Source organism: Mizuhopecten yessoensis, unplaced genomic scaffold, assembly GCF_002113885.1.
Source record: "Mizuhopecten yessoensis strain PY_sf001 unplaced genomic scaffold, ASM211388v2 scaffold3799, whole genome shotgun sequence".
In the NCBI taxonomy this organism is placed as follows: domain Eukaryota; kingdom Metazoa; phylum Mollusca; class Bivalvia; order Pectinida; family Pectinidae; genus Mizuhopecten; species Mizuhopecten yessoensis.
In genome coordinates this window covers 696,280-715,382 of record NW_018405225.1, presented here as the reverse complement: position 1 = coordinate 715,382, position 19,103 = coordinate 696,280, and the positions used below count along the sequence as shown (strand labels likewise).

General features: G+C 35.5%; 1 protein-coding gene across 2 annotated transcripts in view; it reads right to left on the bottom strand.

The window, feature by feature from the left end:
* The window catches only part of LOC110448032 (carboxyl-terminal PDZ ligand of neuronal nitric oxide synthase protein-like), a 113,802-nt gene that overhangs the window by 18,115 nt on the left and 76,584 nt on the right, over positions 1 to 19,103 (bottom strand). Inside the window, exons 1-2 of one of the 2 annotated variants that reach the window (XM_021494066.1) lie at positions 6,922 to 7,171; positions 361 to 505 (exon numbers count right to left, since the gene is read on the bottom strand). In XM_021494066.1, the coding sequence (XP_021349741.1) occupies positions 361 to 505; positions 6,922 to 7,050 (274 nt within the window). In that variant the 5' untranslated portion in view covers positions 7,051 to 7,171. Of the gene's footprint in view, positions 1 to 360; positions 506 to 6,921; positions 7,172 to 19,103 lie in introns of those variants that run through there. The other variant, XM_021494065.1, reaches the window with a different exon arrangement.

Here is a 19,103-nt window from a genome sequence, read left to right as displayed (position 1 = left end):
AGTACCTAACTTTATAATAAGACCAAACCAATGTATTGTCTGTTTTACCAGTACCTACCTTTATAATGAGACCAAACCAATGTATTGTCTGTTTTACCAGTACCTAACTTTATAATGAGACCAAACCAATGTACTGTCTGTTTTATCAGTACCTACCTTTATAATGAGACCAAACCAATGTATTGTCTGTTTTACCAGTACCTACCTTTATAATGAGACCAAACCAATGTATTGTCTGTTCAGCACTGACTTTAATCATATTGAATCAAAATTACTTTTTACAAAATACTGATGAATAGACAAGCTCCATTGTCAGAGCCCCGTTGTCACAGTATACAATCTACAAGATTGAAGATTTACCTAGCTTTGAGTCTCCTGCTTCTAAATCTTCTGAGAAATGGCTGCTACGTTCTGGATCATTGTTTTGGGCAGCATGGTGGATTGTAAGCTTGTGACAAACCTCGAAAGCCTGACCAATTGTTCGGACAATTCGCATAGCCTGACTCTGAAAAGAAACAAATACAAAAAACATCAAAATAATAAGTTTAAGACAATGTGGCAAAAGAAACAAACAGCATTACAATAAAAGTGATATACAAAATGAGCTAAGATGACAAGGCCCAGGAAGAATAACACTGTCTTTCCCATGTTTTCTTCCCAGAAATGCAGCTACTCAGTTGTACAGTTTTGCAGGATAGAGTAAATATATTTCAAGTTAATCCCGAGTCACTGTTTTCCCAGCTGAAGTGAGAGGTTATATAGAAAATCAATGAATTACTTGGACACTGGACAATCTAAAGAGCTTAATATATATTATCATAAAGATTATGTACACTTTTAATTTAAGTGTTAACCTGTCTAAACAGGACACATACTGCACATAAAATCCATCAGTACATGCAGATTCTAGACATTAAACAGTCCAAAAGACTATATGTTTGTAAATTGAATCTGATTTAATAAACCTGTGAACCTGTTTGATTTGCAACTACAGATGTTTCTATATACAGCAGTGTTCAGTTAAATAAAATTCTTTATTTGGTAATACAACAGTACCATATTTGCTGTAATAAGCATCCAGGGCACATGAAATTTGGCAGAAGGGTTGCTTATTAAGATAAGGAAACATTTTAGGTAGTTGGTGTAAAGGCAACATAACTGTCGGCCACATTCCCAGACAGAATTCCTAAATTGTTCTCTTTTTTCTTTCTAAAATATTTGACAACAGTCTTTTGGAAAACAGGGGGCTTATATCATTCAATAAGTGATGAAAAACGGGGAGGGTGCTTTAATAAGGGGAGGGACGCTTATTATGGTAAATACGGTAGTTGCTTAATGATCTACAGCGATACTGCATCAAACACAGAATCTGTTTTAGCAGAACAAACATTGCCTTTCCTGCAGACACTAGTTGTTATCTTACTGATTTAATTTGGATTCATTTATCCTGAAAACAGTACCTAACATGCATTTGTTTTCTGACTTTCAACAGATAATGAAATTCCCATTTCTTCACCTGGTCTTACGCAATTTCCTAGAACTGCACCAATCTTGCTTAACTTAAAAGTAAGAGCAGTATGTATTCTGAAGACTTTTGATAAAACCAGATCTTAAGGCCAAATAAATATTTTAAAAAAAATCACATCACTGTACAGCACTTATATATTTCTCAGGGTCAAACTTCTCAGCTTTGTTCATGGAGTATAAGTTTATCGAGTATATGTTTGTCGCAATACTGTGCATTGTCAATATTTGCTACTAAATCTATTTCAGAAGGACAGTTAATTTGTGGGGCATATATCTTACACATTTTTCAGGCTAAAATATAGCATATACATGTACATCCTCAGAGAAATAATCTAAATGCTACACCTGTATTCAGAGACCACCCACAGGAAGTTTGTAAAGTGTATTCTTCTTGTAGATGCTCTCGTTTTAACCCATTCACCCCTAAAGTCACATTTTAACCTGACCAAATCATAGACTGGGCAAGTCAAGTTTTAATATATAGGGGTAAATGATAAATACAATGGGGACTTTACAAGTGCATGGTCTCTTAAACACAGGTGATCTCGATATCGCTCTTGATTAACAAGGGCAGTTCTCTAGAGCAGGTTCAACTGCATTATAAAACACAATATTAATGGAGAATTCAAAGACAGTTTTAGCAGTTATCATACATTAGAATATGTCATTATACGTCCAATGTGTTGCAACAAACCAGTAACTGACTTTCAGCAGACACAATCATACGCACCTTTTCTCTGTGGTCAGAGTTTTGGAGACTGAGTGTCTTCCTGCAGAAAATATTGTATCATTTGCTCTAAACTTAACATGAATGTTGCCATACACAAACCTGTGGTTGTTTTACCAGCAGGGCAGACAATACATTACATAACATTAACTTACCATACACAAACCTGTGGTGGTTTTACCAGCAGGGCAGACAATACATTACATAACATTAACTTACCATACACAAACCTGTGGTGGTTTTACCAGCAGGGCAGACAATACATTACATAACATTAACTTACCATACACAAACCTGTGGTGGTTTTACCAGCAGGGCAGACAATACATTACATAACATTAACTTACCATTCACTTTCCAGTTAAGACATATCAATATGTTTGCACCAGCAGATCAAAAATCAAACTGCAGACATATCAAAGATTACAAAAACATTCAGAGAATGTTCATGGGCAGTGTACCTTTGAGTCTATAGAGCTACAAACCCACCCACAACTTACCTCCTCAATGGGCAAAGTTATCTAATGGAATTTCCCATGAGCCAGTGCCCTCGCCTCCTGTATCAAACAAAATGGCTGCCTTGGATATATGCTGAAGCCTATGAAATACTTTCCATACCTTTCAAGAAAGCTGGCACCATTCCAAATTGTAATTTCAAATATGTTATCTAGAATAGCTGTTTTCGAAACTCTGAGAAAAAATATACCAAATGAAAATTTGAAATGACAGTTAAAACATTTCAACTTTCTATTTTTAACACTTTCATTACCTGATCGTTTCAGGTAATACGATTCTGTGATGTTATGAAAGTGTAAACTTAGGTTTTCTTTTCCTACAAGGTTTCTCTGTTGCTAAGTTCTGTTAATGTGTTGAACACCTGTAAATAAATCTGTTTAATACATTGAGAAATAGCAGCATTGCCATGGCAACACCAGGGTAAAAACTGGCAGGTAACTTTTCTGGCGTTTTGAGTAAGTCTAATGTTTATTTGTAGGGCTTGGATTTCTGTGTAAGTTGTAACAAGAGGATGCTCCACGCCAACATGAACCCTCCCAATTAGTATCTTATAAAAATAGTAAAAGCTGGCAATTACATATGCCCACAGACTGGTAGCATGGAATCTGACATTATCAGATTCAGCGGTTGATACCAGCTTGCTTTTTACCTTCCACCCCTAGTCTGCTGAAACATGACAGACTGTTTCTTGGCTGTCTAAACCACCAATGAGGGAAAACATATTTCCTTTTTGTTATTGTTGATACCTCATGACTTTCAGAGAATTACTTAATAAATTTTGCCAAATTAAGGATCTCAGATGTACAGTTGGGTGTTGTTGTTTTGTCCCTTTACCAGCTCTTTATATGTGACCAATGCTTTAGTAAGAATTTATTAAGAAGTTCATGATATGTATCATAAATACATAGGTTGTTATTATGATTTTATCTGTAACATGACATTTCATTGAGACAGCACTATAACGCCAGCTGTCCTGTGTTTGTGACATGACATTTCATTGAGACAGCACTTTAACTCCAGCTACCCTGTGTTTGTGACATGACATTTCATTGAGATAGCACTTTAACTCTAGCTGTCCTGTGTTTGTGATGACATTTCTGTGAGACAGCACTATAACGCCAGCTGTCCTGTGTTTGTGATTACATTTCTGTAAGACAGCACTATAACTCCAGCTGTCCTGTGTTTGTGATGTCATTTCTGTGAGACAGCACTATAACTCCAGCTGTCCTGTGTTTGTGATGTCATTTCTGTGAGACAGCACTATAACTCGAGCTGTCCTGTGTTTGTGATGACATTTCTGTGAGACAGCACTATAGCTCCAGCTGTCCTGTGTTTGTCATGACATTTCTGTGAGACAGCACTATAACTCCAGCTGTCCTGTGTTTGTGACATGACATTTCATTCAGACAGCACTTTAACCCCAGCTGTCCTGTGTTTGTGACATGACATTTCATTGAGACAGCACTATAACTCTAGCTGTCCTGTGTTTGAGACATGACATTTCATTCAGACAGCACTTTAACCCCAGCTGTCCTGTGTGTGTGACATGACATTTCATTAAGACAGCACTTTAACCCCAGCTGTCCTGTGTGTGTGACATGACATTTCATTCAGACAGCACTTTAACTCCAGCTGTCCTGCGTTTGTGATGACATTTCATTGAGACTGCACTTTAACGCCAGCTGTCCTGTGTTCGTGATATGACATTTCTGGGAGACAGCACTTTAACTCCAGCTGTCCTGCGTTTGTGATATGACATTTATATGAGACAGCACTTTAACGCCAGCTGCCCTGTGTTTGTGATATGACATTTCTGTGAGACAGCACTATAACTCAAGCTGTCCTGTTTTTGTCTTTCTTTAACATTCTTTATCGAGCCATATTTTTGAATGCACCACATTTCAAAAGAATCACTTCATCATGCTTTCTGTATGAGACAAATTGCAGTACAATCAAGCTATAAATTATGTCATGTTGTCTGTTTGAGACAAACAGGATGTACCTGTATTGTGCCTCGTTGTGAAACACACATTACTGAGTAAGATCATTCTGTTTTGTGTTGTCTATGTAAGACACAACCGTTATAAATAGGATCCCCTTTGTTTTGCCCTCTGTAATGCATATGAAACATAACATTTTCAGGAAAATCACCTTCTTTTGTCAAATGATATTCAGATTAAATAGAATGTGTTTTATCCAATATGTTAGGACCACACAAAATATATTACTGATGAAATTACCACAGATGGACATATTAATTTCACTTGTAGGAAAACAATTCAATAGAAGACATTGTTTCTCATGTTGAAGTCCTAATGATGTAAACATCTCATACAGTGCAAACACACTATATAATTTTCATTTTCATTATTGATAATGAGTCCGGCATTCTAAGAAATAACTGTTGATATAAAAAGGAGGAATGCAAATTTGGGCCTTCTGGTGGCTATCACCGATAAGTTTCATTTGTGATTTTGGTCCCCCACCTTACCCCTTCATATCTTGGAATGGTCTCCAAGCTGACCTTAATTTCATTTCAAATATACTATTTTTAGTATCTCGTAACTCTTTTAGAGTGGCTTTCGTCATATGTTTTATATATATTTTATTGTATCATTGTAAAAATGTATGCAGAAGGTGAGACTCTAATAAAATATCTGTGTCTGTATCTTTATCATGATGCCATAACCCCAAGGTATATATTATCAGTGATTAAGCCACCACAGGGTTATCCTTGATATCCAGGAGCTTCGCTCACTTTCGCTCTCTACACCCCTGGAAAATGTCATAGCAAAATTAATGGCACGGAGATAGCTGTTTGATTGGTCTTAGGTAAAAAAACCTGACCAATCGCTAGGCTGATACCTGTCCTTTGAAGATTACAAAGGAGAGATGCCCAACTTTAAAGCCTGTAAATTGTACCGTTACGTGACCGCGAGATTCTTTTGATGTATATCAATTAAGGATCGAACTAGTCTTCTTGTCTCGTCCACAAGGTGGTGCACACTGAGCCCGTCTACTTTGCTATGACATATTCCAGGGGTGTAGAGAGTGAAAGTGAGCGTAACTCCTGGATATCGAGGATGCCACAAGTTGGTCCAAATTGGCACCCCCAGCGGAGTCCTTTGAATCAAGAATATGATTAGACTTGATTTTTCAGATAGTGTATGTGTATTTTAAAAGAAGCAGAACCATCAACATTAGCATTAGATCAGTTCTAACCAACTACGAACTTGTAATATGGCCTGACAAAGTCTATACATTGTACATATATTACAATCTGTAAGTTAAATATTTTAATAACTTTGTTGCTTTTGAAGTGCATTGTTAGCGAACCTGTAATTTCAAAAGATATAGGAAAATCCTATACTTGTTTTTTACTTCAACAACTGATATTGAAAAGATTATAGATAAACACCTCACAAAATCAAAACTTCGTATTGTTGCATACAGAAAATCACTTTCATTTGACATGTGTCAATTTTACTTATCAAAACTGTTTAAGCAAAAAATATCAAATAGAAGTAAATAATTCATTGAGCAGTTTTGGTCCAATTCAGATAGGTACAAATTATCAGAATATCCAGTCAGCCCAAAGTAGATCTGGCCAGTGATGTGAGCTCTGGCCATGGACACCCAATGACATTAAAAGTACACTGTATATCTATATACTGTATATCTATAAAGTACACTGTATATATCTATAAAGTACACTGTATATATATATACTGTATATCTATAAAATACACTGTATATATACTGTATATCTATAAAGTACATTGTATATATATATGAAACATGTTTTAATAAACAATAAAGGTATCTGAAATTGTTCACTTAATTGGGATGTCAGAAGAGTTGAAAATGATTAGAGTACAATTCTCCTTGAAATAACAGGACAGGAAAGCAGTTTAAAACTTGAATCTAGATTTCGTTATATTACACATTTATGAGAAAATACCAGCTAGAGATTAGTTGCCATAATATCATCTTTCAACATAAATGCTCCTGATACACCAAACAATCAATTACAACAACAATATAACAAAATATAACAAAACAGAACAAAATAGTATTAATGTTTAACACGTTGAATTATAGATCACTGGTTAATAGCATTCAGTTCTTACACTTTGAGAGTTTTAACAAACCTTTGATTTTGATTTCTTTTTCTTGCTCTGATTAGATTCAGATCTTCTGAGTTGAGGATGTGGTCCATAATCGTCGAATTGAATGTGACTGTCGGACGATCCGTAGCGACTGTAGTTATTGCAATACATTGTTTGGCTGATGTTGATATAGATGTGTTCACTTTGGTCAAAAGATTTGTGAAAAGTTTTTTCTTTTTTTCCATCAATAATGTAAATACATTGTTACTGTAAAACTTTAACCCCATAAATGTTTGAAGTGTTTTTTTGGTAACTCCAGGAAGAATAATTTTACAGCACTATCATATGTCAACACAAAACAAACGTTAATCCAAATTATCTCCCCTGGACGTGATAAGACTTAAACTATAACACACACACAGATAAACAGTACATGTTTTCCTGGTACATGATAGGTGCATCATAAATTACTTTTTTTTCCAAATGACGACATGGATCTTCACCAGATAGCCTCCATATTACAACTATATTTTGAGATATATCCGCGATTAAGTCTGCTATCATTTACACTCAAAAGAACATAACTATCCCTCACAGTTCTGCTCTGAGGTTTGGAACTCTCCACCATGAAAACTTATCAGTCTTGTTATCTTTGGTGTACACAGACAGATCTTTTTCAAATTATGTCTGCAGTAGACACAATGACCTTTGTTGACCTCCAACAGTCATGGGAGCCCCCCCACAGGTGCTGATAGCGTGAGGTGCAGTTATCTGTTGCAAAGCCGTTGTCTATCAAAATCACATAACTGTAAGGATGAGGAGAAAACCGTGAAACATCCTGCCAATATGATCTTCGTCTTTTTGTCCAATGGCAGAATGTTGGAACACAGAAGCTACAAGTTAAAACACGACGCAAATTTTTGATCAACGGAAATGTAAAAAAAACATTCAGATATTTGTACTCCAAATTCAGCAGAAAAAAGTCTGATACACCACAAAAGTTGGTTCTTAAATATTAATTTGTTCAATTCTTTGACTTCACAACATATTTAAGTCAGATATGTATTTCATCAGCAGACGACATCATCAATTTACCAAACTGTCTTCCTCCATCATTTCTACAGAATTCCATGAAAACATTTAAGAATATGAGATTTCCAGTTTCTGTGTTGAAGATCAAACTACATTTAAAAAATAATTTGGAAAGCATCTGAGAATATTTGATATATACTGTCGGCGAGGATAGAAGTCAATGAACTGTTCCAAAATGTTGGCAATGGTAACTTAATAAAGTGACAGCAATTTGAAAAACATCAAGATTTCGGAAATTGGTTTGAAACCAAATGAATTACACAAGTCTACAGTCTGACAAATGATTGTGTCTCGTTTGACAAAAAGCTTTCAGTAAAATATTACAGCTTTCAACTGTTGAAGTCACCAAGGAAGGAAAATTGCTGATTGTTTTTCCACTTTTAGTAGATGACAGGCTCTTTAGAATATTCTTCATGTATATATTTTCAGTTTATGCTCTAAAGGGAAGATGGGTAAGTGCACAAGATTGACAGATATCTTTCAACTAGGCCTTCAGGTACAGAAAGTTCACGCTTAGGTTTCCAAATTATTTTTCAATCAAGTTGATCGAGAGCTATGTGTCTTTTCATTAAAATGAACTTCCGAAAGTGTCGTTTTAGCTCTTACACCATTTGACAATATTATCTTAGTTAATTGTCTCTCACAGCACGAAAGTCATAAATACATCATTTTAAAATGTTTCCTCAGACTTAAAAGCATAGTATAAGCACAATTTTCAACATCCAGGCACAATGTTCTTGAAATCATTATCCCATCTGTTAGGATTCTTACAGGAAAAGATATTCACCACACAAAATTGCAAACTTCCGTTGAGCTTAAACTATGACAACAACAGAATTGTCACTGAAGTGAGCAGTCCGCTACTGATCACACACTTCTAGACAGAACAGAAAATGCTGAAGATTTGCACAAAATGTTCCTACCCACTCGAAAACAGCTCATATTTTGGCAGTTCTTTGCACCTCAAGGTTTTTATAGGTACACGTAATCACCTCAGACGAAAAACATTTTAACGAATAACACACCCAATCCCTCTGAAGTTGTTCATTAGTCTGCTAACATGAATGAGAATTCACTGTAATTACATGAACATTCTTTCTACTAAGAAAGTGAAAGATAAAAAAATATGAAAGTGAAAATATGATATACAGGAATACTAGAACTATGTACGAAAGTGCCGAAAAGTCGACGTTGATGGGTACATAAGTGAAAGCTAAGCGAACCTGAGACAAGGAAAGAGAGAGAAAGAGTAATTTAATCACTGTTGTGTGGTAATAACAGACCAGTATAGCATACAAACATCCATGTGATGATGATTTATCTACACATCTATCATCTTCTATCTAGGTGTGTACATGTGCGTACAATACAGGGATAGCTACAGTCAAAATAACCCTAGGGGAAAGTTACCCAGAAGGTTTCAATTATGGTTATATTCATTCAAATCAGATACATTTAAAGCAATATTACAGTGATGTTTCAAAGGTTTTCTTTAATGTTATATGTGTTGATAATAATTCACACACAAAACCCACTCTCCAAAGCATTGTTAGTTTCTATTTACTAAATTAAATACAAAAATATTTTGTTTGAAATATTTTAAAATGCTAAAATGTATCATTATATATAAATGTTTCTAAAAAGAATTATATTTTAAAATACAGGTTATTCATCTGCTAGAGAATGGATATAAAACTTTTAACACCTCTTACCTGTTGTGACTCCGCCTTGATATCTTTTGAGTTAATGTTATTTCAATGTTTACATATTTTAACTTCTTTTAAGCTTACCAAACACTCACTGCCTTTATTATAGATTTTAGATAAAAAAAACACCAATCAAGTCAATTGAATTTTTTAAAATATTGTTACAATAGTCTCTAGCACACTCACAAAATTACAACTTTCTAAGTAGCATCTTCTGTAGTGTGACTGACAGCAAAAGCAATGTATGGCCATTCACACAAAAAACAGAAAGCCGAATGTTCTGTTTTCTATGCTAGACTTGAAATCAGGAGATCTCTGATTCCATCAGAACCATTTATCTGTTTCTAATTAGGTTATTTGATCAGCTTACACTTGCCTGTTTTATCACTTTCTCTTTGTTGACCTCCCGTTCTCTTCCAGTATGAGTACATACATACCCTCACCCTTTATTCCCCCAGACCTGTGAGCAGTACTGAGCACTCATTTGAAGGTAACTGCCACCTCTCTACTCCCTTGCCCATGGCTACGTACCACGCCCCTTTCCTTCCCACATAAGTGTCCCAAGTTTTCTCTACATTTTAAAGTATATTTCTTGCCTTCCCTCTCACAAAATGTGGCCCTCACTTTCTATCTTTCCATAAGTGTTCCTCTCTTATTCTTCCATGTCTGTTCATATCTTCTCTCCCTCCATGCATGCCTGTTATCCCTTTCTCTTCATACATATATTCCCCCTTCAATTAGCATCCCCTTCAACTGAATTATCTTTTCTCCCTTGTAGAATCATCAATTTTAATTCTGGCTTTCCCCTCCCTGACTGAGAAACTGATAAGACCAGGCAGCTTTCAAACTGGACAATGCTAACCCTATATCACTGAATACATGATACTCCCATATCAGCTGTGTTCTTAGGGTAAAAGATCATACCAGAGGTCAAAATTACAATTCTGATCTAGATCACAGTGACCTTGAACTTGTCATGATTTCCATTCAAAGTTTTGCAGAACTTCTGAAAACCCTTTATTCAGACTTAAAATACTTTTATACAATTATGAGTTATATAAAACATATACAAATTATATAAAAACCATAAAAATTATATAAAAACCATGTCCATAGATTCTTTAGGGAAGACGCCCAACCATCTTTAAATGTCTGGACAGTTTTAGGCAGGGGCGGCCATCAAACTAACCAGAAGTAACACATTCACACACCGCCCGTCTCTTAAACTTATCAGTCCTCAGCCAATTTACGGAAACTCTGAAATGATTAAAAGCATTTGCCAACCATAGAATTCTATCACACATGAGTCAGCTATACCAAACTTTAGCTCCAATAATACACCAAGACTTGTAACAGAACTCTGAAATCCTGGTTACAACATCATGGTATGATCTTGTAATTTGATATTCCGGTAGGACAAGTTCAACATAATTATCAATATTTCATTTCTTAGCAAATACTTAGAAGACAATATGACAGTTTTCAATTTTTACTTCCCTGTCATTATATTAATACTCCATGGTTATTTGATGGTTTCTAGTATGTATACCATCTTCTTCTCATCTCTTCTCAACAAAATTATATTGCATATTCTCAAATTTCATCATTATGATCTAAATGATACATCAGCCACTATAAACCTGACATAGACAATGTTTATTGTAAAAATCTATTAAATTAATTGCGGATAGAAAGTACAATACACCTGTTTATCGAGCTAAGTCTGTACTCATTAAAAAGCTATACTGATACAGCTAAAAGTCCAATCCAACGCCAATAATACTAGCACATTTAGCCATCAGCACTCTCCAACAGCGTCTAACAGATCCCCTGGACATTACTTTAAAATCCTGGAGTCTATATAGCCTAACAAAGGAGGAAATTACATCTCAAATCCCAAATCTGTGAGACACTATCTTCTGTTATTGTGTTAAAACGTTTAATGAGTCAGACATCTACCAAATGTCTTCCAGAAGCTTGTAAGTGCACAGTAACAATTTGTAAGCATACACACAAGTGACTGCAAAGCAAAGTTGGTCCAACAACTGGCCTTTGGACCACACAGTCAGACACTGTACCCTTAGTTTGTTGCTCCACTGTACCTGCCTCTTCAGTGGAGTACAATCAGGTCTGGGTTATTTACTAGGGTTTCTACACTATGCTAAAGTATAAAGTGGTATGACATTATAATCCTGTAGCTTTATTACAGACTTTGCCTCCCCCTATCTACAGTTACTTGTACATGTACTACTAAGAGCTGTTAGAAATGCCTCCCCCTATCTACAGTTACTTGTACTACTAAGAGCTGTTAGAAATGCCTCCCCCTATGTACATGTACTACTAAGAGCTGTTAGAAATGCCTCCCCCTATCTACAGTTACTTGTACTACTAAGAGCTGTTAGAAATGCCTCCCCCTATCTACAGTAACTTGTACTACTAAGAGCTGTTAGAAATGCCTCTTCATATCTACAGTTACTTGTACTACTAAGAGCTGTTAGAAATGCCTCCCCCTATGTACATGTACTACTAAGAGCTGTTAGAAATGCCTCCCCCTATCTACAGTTACTTGTACTACTAAGAGCTGTTAGAAATGCCTCCCCCTATCTACAGTAACTTGTACTACTAAGAGCTGTTAGAAATGCCTCTTCATATCTACAGTTACTTGTACTACTAAGAGCTGTTAGAAATGCCTCCCCCTATCTACAGTTACTTGTACTACTAAGAGCTGTTAGAAATGCCTCCCCCTATCTACAGTAACTTGTACTACTAAGAGCTGTTAGAAATGCCTCCACCTACCTACAGTTACTTGTACTACTAAGAGCTGTTAGAAATGCAGACTCCAAACAAGTAGAACATCTATACAACTTCACAAGCAAACACATGTACTCTGCACTTTTAAGGAGGTATACAAACACATGTACTCTTCACATTTAAGGAGGTTTAATACAAACACATGTACTCTTCACATTTAAGGAGGTATACAAACAGCGATTGTGGTTAAGATTGCTCCTACATGTCTGTTATCCCTTCAAAGATAAAGTCCTATTAAAGTGTGATTTCCTTTATATCAGATAGAAGCTGTTCAGATTTTTAAAAATAAAACAGATAATGATGAAAAACCTTTACAGGGGATGACTTTCAAATTTCAACTGTATTGGAAACAGGGTTATTTAATAAGATGAAAAGTCAGTTACCTTTTTAAAAAATATCTGATGACTCATAATTAAATCACAACAGGTTTATAAACTGCAGAACAATTGGAGATTATTGAATTAGTAAACATGCACGGTTCAGTTGTTGAGTTTCTGATTAGAATTTTAAATGTAAATGCAAACTACTTATTTATCAACAGAAACCATATGCTTTTTTCACTAAGCAGCATCATCAGTACCTCCATACAGAAAAACAAAGTTCAGTTTAAAAGAATATTAATTTTCAGCAACTGTAGAATAATAAAACCTAAATATATGGTAAGGTGTTTTTTTCAATCTGACATTTTACATTAACATGCTAACATTATTTAATATAAAGTCTCCCAAAAAAAACCCCATTCATTATGATGAATAAGTTGATGAGTTGAAAACAACTTACTTGGCTCGTGTAGCATGGTCCTACATCAGTTCGAACTTTGTAAGAAATCTCATAATCTCTTGATGTTATGCCAAATTATTGCGATGTTTTTATTTATTAGAAGATAGTGTAAAATAAACAGGGGAGATAAAGCAGGCTTAGAGAGGCAACAAGGAACTCTGTAGAATATGTGGAGGATTACTACGAATGGTGTCCTAATTACTATATAGTTAGAATTATAACCAGTCTACTTGATGCTTATAGAGTTCTCCCCACTGGTGATTCATACCGCCTTTAATGTAATGTCCATTGATTTACAGTTGATTTTATTGGAAACAACAGTTATATCTCAAATAAGTCGGAATTTGAATATAGTCTAATAGAAAATTAATGACATGAGTGAAACTAATGATCAAATAACTCATATCAAAATTGATGACACAGGAAAAAATTCAAAATTCAAAAAATCATTGATCAAACATTACAACAAAATGTTAACAGATAACAATGCTGAATTTGATTGTCAGCTGCAGCATTGTTCTTTTGAAATGTTTCCATGGATTAGTAAAACACACAAAAAGGTTGAATGACTGCTTTTCTATCTGATATATAGGAAACACTTATAAAATCCAGACACCTGAACAGTTAGCCTGAATTCCTCATCCAGATAGAGCTACTGTTTCAGTAAACATTTCTGTGTCATTACTACCTAAATCAACAACTGCCGGCTGTTTCTCTGCCTAACAAGGTTCCACTGTACAACATGTAATCCTTGCAAAGATACAGTACACTGTATCAGATTAGTAGTTTTTTCAGAAAAAAATCTATTTCTGATGTCACAGAAATTCTATTACCGGTAATTGGAATATTTGTTCAGGATAATTTTCAACAAACCGAGGACATCCCAATGTGTAAGTGAAAAACAATCCTTTTTACACAAATGAATGGTTGAGTAGGTATTCTATACATGAAATTATTAGGCTCTCCTCAGAATACATTTTCCAGAATCACTATCACTTCTGTAAGTTCCAATACAAGAAATCGTTAATGCAGGTGTTCTTACAGTAAATCCTAGGTCTGTCACCTGTACAACATTTCACCTATAACCCTATACCCCAACTGAGGTCTATACCCTCCCATCTCTACCTCCTGCCCCACACACCCTCCAACATCTGTCAAAACAAACTGTTGTGATGACGAACGACCCCATCAGTCTACAAGATGATAAACATTCAAAGATAAATAGATACAGAGATCTGACGCCTTCAAACTCTTGTTTCTAGGAGAGGGCACACAGTATGTCCAGGTCATGCTGAAATAGACTAGGGGAGTAAAGAGGAATACAATAGGGGATGTCAACGAATCTCAAATTTTGTTTAATATAATGTCTGCACTAGTGATATAGATTTTCAATAAGATTTCAAAAACTGAATGAAAATGAAATTTAAGAATTTATGTTAGCGGGTACCTTGATGAATCTCTTATCCCAAGAGAGTTCCACAATAATTAACCTGTGAGTTGTCTGGTGAATAGCTAAGTTTGGATTTGGTTGACATGTTTAAAAGGTGGACTAGAATCCATATACAGAGTGTATTGAGCTCACTCCGGTGATTCTATCAGTTGGTCAATGCGTAGATAGTTTCTACGGGACATAATTCTGAACAAATCATGGTGCAAAATAGCAAGAATGCATAGTTCAATTTATACCATAAATATGATGATGGTTGTTTACCGTAAAAACCCATGTAATTTGTGCACTTTTTTTCCAGAAATTTAATACCCAAAGTAGGGGGTGCGTAAAATACACAGGTATATGCAATTTCAAGTTTTTTTCATGAAAAGATCGACGATTCTGGTAGACCGCCATCTTGGACACGAGATAATCTCCTTTGGTATACGGACCTCACAGACAAACGACGATCAACACATTTATTTATGTCAAACATCAATAAAAGATACAATTGATACATACTGTGTTGTTACCTGAGTTTATGTGAAAAGCATTATTAAATAGGTAACTGTTAACAAAAAAAGTTAAGCCAAATTCCTATGCCAGAGAATCGCCGATCAACTTAAGTTTCAACATCTCGACATTACGAAAATGTAGTTGTTCAATTTAAGCCCCGTTCCATGTAAGTTTTGTTAGGTTTGTTTTCAAATTACCTATGCATACAGCATGGGGTTTTTCCCGGCTCACTTTCATGTTGATCTCGCGTCTAACATTACGTAAACACGTGATTGGTAATAACCTCGTGAATTATTTCAATATTTATTAAATGAAGCATTGCAAAATAGTCTGCTTTAAAAAAAAATCCCTGGAGTAGATTTGAAGAGTATTTATTGATTGTCCACGCTTCTAGTATAAACATATTTTTTATATAATCCCTTATCAGTCAAATCAGTCTGTAGTCTATAGACAATGCAGTAACTAGGGCTTCGTAATTCACGCCACGTGTTAGTGAGTGAAAAAAACAACAACACGGTCTGTCGATTGCGACTGCAAATCATTTCAATTAGTAGAGCTATTGTTAACGGGTAATCACAGATATATTGTAAGCTAATTACTGCATTGTAATTTGTCATGATGAGCCCTTCTCACTGATCGTAATTATGATCAATAAAAGGTATCTAATTATGTCTTTCACCAGGAGATATGCACCAGCGGTTACTAAACATTGAATTACTTATTAATTAATATGTTTTTGTAAGCAAGTAAATGTGTTATGTAAAATATCGCTAAAATGAATTGATGTATGCCGATATGCGTACACATGTGTCAACAAACAACAAAATACACTTTTTACGCAGTTTCTTCTTAGTTTTAACATCATTATACGTGTAAACAATACTTATGAACTTACTTATAGTAAACAAATTACAAAAATCCCAAGAATCCCAAGCGGTTTGTCTTTCATATTCAGAGATCGATTTTCGGAACTTGAACTATTTTTTCAATTTTTTTTGGTGCATAAAATATTCGATGGAAGCTTTTTGGGGGATTTTAAGCCTCAAAAAGTACCTGCGCAAATTACATGGGTTTTTACGGTATGTGGTATCTGAAGTGAAAACAGTGATTTTGTCCGATAAGAAGATCAGAATTTTAACTTTGGATATAATCTGATTCCCCCTCCACCACAATTTTGGAGATCACTGGATACACTTACTGTATCTGGTTTCACTCAACAATCATTAACACGATCATATTTAGTTCCTCACCACCAGGTGGCAGACATTTTCTATGTTGTATCATATTTAGTTTCTCACCACCAGGTGGCAGACATTTTCTATGTTGTATCATATTTAGTTCCTCACCACCAGGTGGCAGACATTTTCTATGTTGTATCATATTTAGTTCCTCACCACCAGGTGGCAGACATTTTCTATATTGTATCATATTTAGTTCCTCACCATCAGGTGGCAGACATTTTCTATGTTGTATCATATTTAGTTCCTCACCACCAGGTGGCAGACATTTTCTATATTGTATACTGAATGATGAGGAACATCTGTCAACAAGTGATAATCTATCTATATTTATACCTGAAGTTTTTCTACAACCTAAACCTGAATGCCCCTGGCCTTTAACTGACCACACGAACTATCAAGTTTATAGTAAGTAACTAAACACTGACAGCACAGCAAGAGCCCCACTGTGTGTCAACTAAACACTGACAGCACAGCAAGAGCCCCACTGTGTGTCAACTAAACACTGACAGCACAGCAAGAGCCCCACTGTGTGTCAACTAAACACTGACAGCACAGCAAGAGCCCCACTGTGTGTCAACTAAACACTGACAGCACAGCAAGAGCCCCACTGTGTGTCAACTAAACACTGACAGCACAGCAAGAGCCCCACTGTGTGTCAACTAAACACTGACAGCACAGCAAGAGCCCCACTGTGTGTCAACTAAACACTGACAGCACAGCAAGAGCCCCACTGTGTGTCAACTAAACACTGACAGCACAGCAAGAGCCCCAGTGTGTCAACTAAACACTGACAGCACAGCAAGAGCCCCACTGTGTCTGATTGTAAGTTGGAGACACATCAATCATTTTGGATCTCAGAACATTTGTAATAAAACACATGCCTAAATCTGACAAGTATATGTATAGTACCATTTGCAACATGAACAAAATCAGACCAACAGAAGAGAACTTATTGCCTGCAAGGTTTTAGCCATTCAGAAGTCATGATGGCCATCTTGGATTATTGATACCTTTTATGCAATGACACACCGGGAGGGGGGGGGAGTGTTTATTGACAGATAGATCGACAGACAGATGGATGGATGGAAAGACTCCATGATTATCATAGGGCAACACTATCTAGTCTGATGTGAGACCCTAATAGGTGACCTTTTTCCCAGTTAACTGTAGTTTAATTCCATTTTGTTTGCTGCCTTTTTCCCTCTTTATGACTTAAAAATGTTCAAATTGAAATAACTGGCCTATTTTCTTATTTCTGTTTTTAGCAAATTTGAAAAAAATGTGAAAAAAAAATTCCCAACATTTTCAAGCTTCTTACAAAGCCTCCAATGGGAAGTTCAGAGGTAAAACAGGTTTTGAAATTTCTTTGATGATAAAACATCAGGGTAGCTATATATATGACTGCTAAAACAACAGCTTTGCTCCATTTTTGTTCAGTGAGTTCTCTTATTCCATTTTATGCTTTCAATTTTCAGTCATCTCTTTTGTTTTCATCACCTTTTAAGGTGTCATCCACTCTGCCTTATAATCACTGCCAACACTTTAAATATTGTTACAAGTAATTAAGTATCAACAAAATGATTAATGGATGAAATTGAAGTTACATAATGGAGATTTTTTAACCTGCTTTGTAATGAACTAGGAAATGGTTCATTTTGTGAGAATTAATCAGCTAATCTTAACTATACCGTTATGTAGTGGCGTCGTAAAGTGTTGGTTTCATTTTATAAACCATATTCAGAATTAACCCTGGAATGCTTCAAGTTGCCAAACAAAACTGAATAAAACAAAAACAACAAAAAATCACATTCGGAAACTTTCGTTGCCATGACGACAAAATTATTAAATTTCAAAACACAGAGAGCCTCAGGACTTTTCCCTGCCTAACCTTGGAAACTCAGAGAGACGGCCAATTTAATTTCATGGAATATTTAACTGACAGAGAAAGTAATTAAAAACAACTGCGCTGAGTTCTGAGCTCTAATTAAATTTTACACTTTGGCTGCCAATTTGTTTTTTGAAAAGCATCAAATTGTTATAAAGAGAAATAAAAGCAGTGTCACCCTCTGTGCAGAACTATAATAGGGAGTTTTCATAATTCCTTTTTTTCTGCATTGAAATTTCCTTGAGTTTACCACCAACAAGTGAAACTGCAATTACTATTTTCGTTCTCCAGGTCTCACAGGAATGCCGCCAATCTGCAATAATGAATGTCCCTTTATCTGCAAAATGTTCAAGTCACTCTCCATTACGAGTCAAACCCAAACTTTATATTTGTAGCTTATATAAATCAGTGCAGCAATGGGGTAAATCCAGTCTTCTACAGATTGTCTATCTTAGCTAAATGAGTAACCGAGCTCGTGTAGTTTCACAAATGTTTCTTGATTTAGGAAAATTCTGTAACACAAGTTTTTTCTTTGGAAAGCAATGCAAAAGTTAAGGAAATCTTTCTTCACAATTTTTGTTTACTCTATTCTATTCTTTGCAACAGAAATAAAGAAAAGCAAACATAAACTAGGGAAACTCCTTATGATATGATAATTCCCAGTTCTATTCAATCTTAAACACGAAACACAGTTAGAAGCAACAGAACTCACAAGTAAACACAGTTAGAAGCAACTGAACTCACAAGTAAATACAGTTAGAAGC